This window comes from Dermacentor variabilis, chromosome 8 (genome assembly GCF_050947875.1).
Source record: "Dermacentor variabilis isolate Ectoservices chromosome 8, ASM5094787v1, whole genome shotgun sequence".
NCBI classification, from domain to species: Eukaryota; Metazoa; Arthropoda; class Arachnida; order Ixodida; family Ixodidae; genus Dermacentor; species Dermacentor variabilis.
The window spans coordinates 113,559,514-113,563,864 of record NC_134575.1 but is presented as its reverse complement, the minus strand read 5'-3'; the positions used below and the strand labels follow the sequence as shown (position 1 = coordinate 113,563,864).

Below are 4,351 nucleotides of genomic sequence, written 5' to 3'. Positions count from 1 at the left end.
AGAAACGCGCTGAACAGACGCTTTCGCAAAGAGCTCAGATTCCCGGCGAGACCTGTACGACTTATATCGAAGAAGTGCTGAAATTGTGTAAAATAGTTAACTCTCAGATGTCTGAGGATGACAAAGTGGGACATTTGTTGAAAGGAATAGCCGAAGACGTCTACAATTTTTTTATCGGCAAGGAAAGCTTGGACTCCGTGTCTGACGTCATTCGCCACTGCAGGACCTTTGAGACGTTGAAGATACGATGGATAATACCGAAGTTTGGTCGCCTGGCTAATGTCACAACGGTGGCGAGTGTAGACCCGAGCTCGTGTGTTGACCTTCCATCCACTATACGGCAGATTGTTCGCGAAGAGTTGCTCCATCAGGAAGAGATGTACTGTTGCACACCCGGCATCACTGGCGCGTACTCACCACACGAGATGAGAAACACGGCCGTTTCGACCGCATGGCAACCCACGGTTCACTGAGCGACCATGGAGTCTAGGTCTACCCCACAAACGAGAGGGACCATGAGCTATCAAGGTCATGACTACGGCCAACACCCACGCCGCACGCAGGCCTCCCGGCGGCCGATGCCTAGCCATGATGAATGTCACCCACCTGCTGTCTATGCAGTCGACAGCAACATGCGCGACTACATGAAAGAACATCGCAATTCGAGGCATCTGCCGGTGTGTTTCCAATGCGGTGTCGCGGGCCGCATAGCGAGATTTTGCAATCGTCGCCCAACAACGCGGAATTGTCGATCGGGGCCTTCAACAAGGACCACACCTCCTACGAGGACAACTCAACAGCCGTACACCACCTCTTGGTCAGTTGGCGTCCCTCCTGGCAACGATTACTGGCAGAGAAGCTTCAGGAGCCGCTCGCCGGCATCTGACAGGAGTTTGACGCCACCGCCAACTTCTCGTGCACCGCGTTTACGTCAATCGCCATCGCCAGTGCGCCGCTCCTTCTCGCCTTCACAACCGGAAAACTAGCTAGCGCGGCCGATGGGGGTGAGGTCGCTCGACACGTGCTATCGACAGAAATGCCCCCCGCAGTTGCTATGATTAAGAACAAAGTGCATGTACTTGTTGATGGTGTTCCTACAATGGCTTTAGTGGATACCGGAGCAACTGTATCCGTAATGAGTCTCAGTTTTAAAGGTCGGTTGGGGCGTAAAGTTGTCTTTCGGTGGGACCAGGCTGCAACGTTTTGTGGAGTGAGCGGCGAGTCGTTGCGCCCTGTTTGTGTGTGCACTGCTGACGTATCCTTTGCTGGTGGAATTTTCGCGACGGAGTTTGTAGTTATTCCCCGATCGACGCACGAAGTGATTTCGGGCATCGAATTTTTGCGACAGTGTGGTGCGACCGTCGATTGTCGCACGGGGGAAGTTTGCGCCGATGGCCATGTTTCGTCCGGGCTCTTAGAGGAGACTTGCCGTCAAGGTGAACTTTGTGTGTCTGCAGAGTGGGCTGGAGAGAGCTGGATGTCTGCAGAGTGGGCTGGACGGAGCGGCAGCCATGCAACCGCTTCAAAACCCGTTCTTGTTTGTTGTACAGATTCTGGCGTTCCTCGGCACATGGCAGCCCTTGGATTCCTTTTGCGAGGCTATCGTCCTGCCTCTATCACCATGTTACGTCAGAGATCAACACTATGGCGGAAACGCCACATCATCAACCCTTGACGCGGTGTACATCGTGCCCCGACTTGGCTGGCCATTCCCATCGCCTACGACACCAGTCAGCCGGATGTACTTAAGAGCGACGCTTTCATCGGGCCACTTCAGTGGGCTGGACGGAGCGGCAGCCATGCAACCGCTTCAAAACCCGTTCTTGTTTGTTGTACAGATTCTGGCGTTCCTCGGCACATGGCAGCCCTTGGATTCCTTTTGCGAGGCTATCGTCCTGCCTCTATCACCATGTTACGTCAGAGATCAACACTATGGCGGAAACGCCACATCATCAACCCTTGACGCGGTGTACATCGTGTCCCGACTTGGTTGGCCATTCCCATCGCCTACGACACCAGTCAGCCGGATGTACTTAAGAGCGACGCTTTCATCGGGCCACTTCAGTGGGCTGGACGGAGCGGCAGCCATGCAACCGCTTCAAAACCCGTTCTTGTTTGTTGTACAGGTTGGTAAACACCCGTCGTTGCACGCTAAGCGATCCAGTAATATCTGTCTGCTGCTCTTCCCAGGCCCACTGGTGATTCTTTGTGATTTTTTGAGTGTATATATGTTGTTAAGTTGCTTATGTTAGCTGGGGATGTGGAACAGAACCCTGGTCCTCAAAAGGAGATTCTAGACGCCATTGCGGCCTTGTCGGCTAAAAGTGACGCACGCCATACCGAGGTAATAGGGTTGCTATCAGAGGTCCGAGCTAATCAGCAAAAACTTGAGGAAAAAGTTTCCAGCTTAGCCAGTAGGCTCGCAACAGTTGAATCCCTGGTGGAATCATATGAAGCAAATCAGAATGGTGTTGATCTACCGAGAGTAGTCGATGAAGCTGTGCGAGACCAAACTGCAGCAATAACTTCTCGGTTGGACGAGCTGGAAGACCGCTCTCGCCGTGACAACCTTATATTCTACGGGATTCCTGACGTCCCAGCTGAGAACTGGTCCGAATCGGAAACTAAAATTCGAAACTGCCTTACCAATTTACTACAGATAACTTTAATAGATGAAGCCATTTCCCGCGCCCACAGGCTGGGTACCTATGCAGTAAATAAGCACCGGCCCATAATCGTAAAATTCTCGTCCTCAAAACTTAAGCAAAAGGTTTTCACTGAGCGAAAAAAATTCAAAGGTTCTGGCATTTCTGTTAGCGAAGACTTCTGCCGCGCCACACGCTTGTCACAGAAAAAATTGATTGAATTCGGAAAGGCTAGCGGACAGAAATATGTGTTACGGCTTAACCGTCTACAAATCGACAAAAAAACTTACGTTTACTGTCCGGTAACTGATCGAGTCTGCGAAATCCACACAAACGAGCTTCGTTCGACAAATTCTGTCCCAAATGCACCTTCTGATGGCCCTAGCAATTCACAAACATAGCGGAGTCATGGTCGGGTGGCAAAAAATATTTCTCTTCTGTATTCAAATATTCGCAGCGTATGCAACAAGCGGGATGCTTTATCTTCTGTCGTCGACACGTGCAGTGCAGATATTGTTATCCTGACAGAGACACGGCTTTCTAGCAAAATTGAAGACCGTGAAATTTTGGAATGCCAGGGTGTTTACCGTTTCTATCGACATGATCGTGATGTGCGGTGTGGCGGCGGTGTACTTATCGGTGTTCGTGATTCGATTACCGCTGCTGCAATTGAGCTTGCGTCGCCATTAGAGCTAGTGTGCACGCGCGTAGGCTTCGAACGCAAAAATTTTATCATTTGCGTCGTTTACAGGCCCCCTTCCTCACCTAACACATTTTGTTCAGACCTTCACGATGCCTTAAATAGTTTAATTTTACGGTTCCCTTCTACGCCACTAATACTCCTTGGGGACTTTAACTTTCCTGGCATTAACTGGCATACTGATCCCCCTTCAACCCAAGAGTGTTGTTCTGAATATTCCGAATTCATCAGCCTTTGCCCCGATTTTAACCTGCACCAGCTTGTCCTGAAGCCTACTAGATGTTCTGCACACTCGGCTAATATCCTAGATTTAATCCTTACTACATCCCCGGAATTTGTTTCGCCCCTAACTTACCTACCGGGTATTAGCGATCATTGTATAATCCAGTGTAATTTGATGTTAACCATCCCATCTGTTAATTCGTCGAAAGTTATACGTGATTACAAAAATGCTGATTTTGCCGCAATTAATAACGAACTAGAAACTTTCATCACTGACTACATTCCAAGTTTCCACACTCGATCGGTTGAAGAAAACTGGTCAATATTCAAAGAGAAAGCCAACTCCTTAATTAACCGGTACATCCCGCAAAAACGTATTTATTCTAATTCTCGCGCACCCTGGTTCAACTCGCGTCTTAAACGTTTACTGAACAAAAAGAAAAGACTTTTCCGACGAGCAAAATTAACTGGCAATCATGATCGTTGGAATGCTTACACACTAGCACTGAGCGACTACAAGAATGCTGTAGCAGAGTCCAAAACAACATTTTATGAGCACACGTTGCCTTCTTTTTTGAAAGACAACCCACAGAAATTTTGGAGTGTGGTCAACGGTAAAAAATCTAGTGCCATTGAGCTGTGTGACCTTAACAACGAACCTGTCGATCGGAGTGTCTGTTGTGAAGTGTTGAATGACGCGTTCATCTCTGTATTTTCGGATTGTGTGCTGTGCGCAAGCGCTGTTTTTCCTGATGTGCATTATTTTCCAATGCTTCCTATTACC

General features: G+C 49.0%; 1 protein-coding gene across 1 annotated transcript; it reads left to right on the top strand.

Annotated features, from left to right (window-relative positions):
- The first annotated feature begins 632 nt into the window (after nt 1-632).
- Nucleotides 633-3,046, top strand: LOC142591530 (uncharacterized). Its single transcript, XM_075703852.1, has 2 exons — nt 633-677; nt 2,222-3,046. The coding sequence occupies exons 1-2, from the start codon at nt 633-635 to the stop codon at nt 3,044-3,046; spliced, it is 870 nt and encodes a 289-aa protein (XP_075559967.1).
- The last annotated feature ends 1,305 nt before the right edge of the window (nt 3,047-4,351 follow it).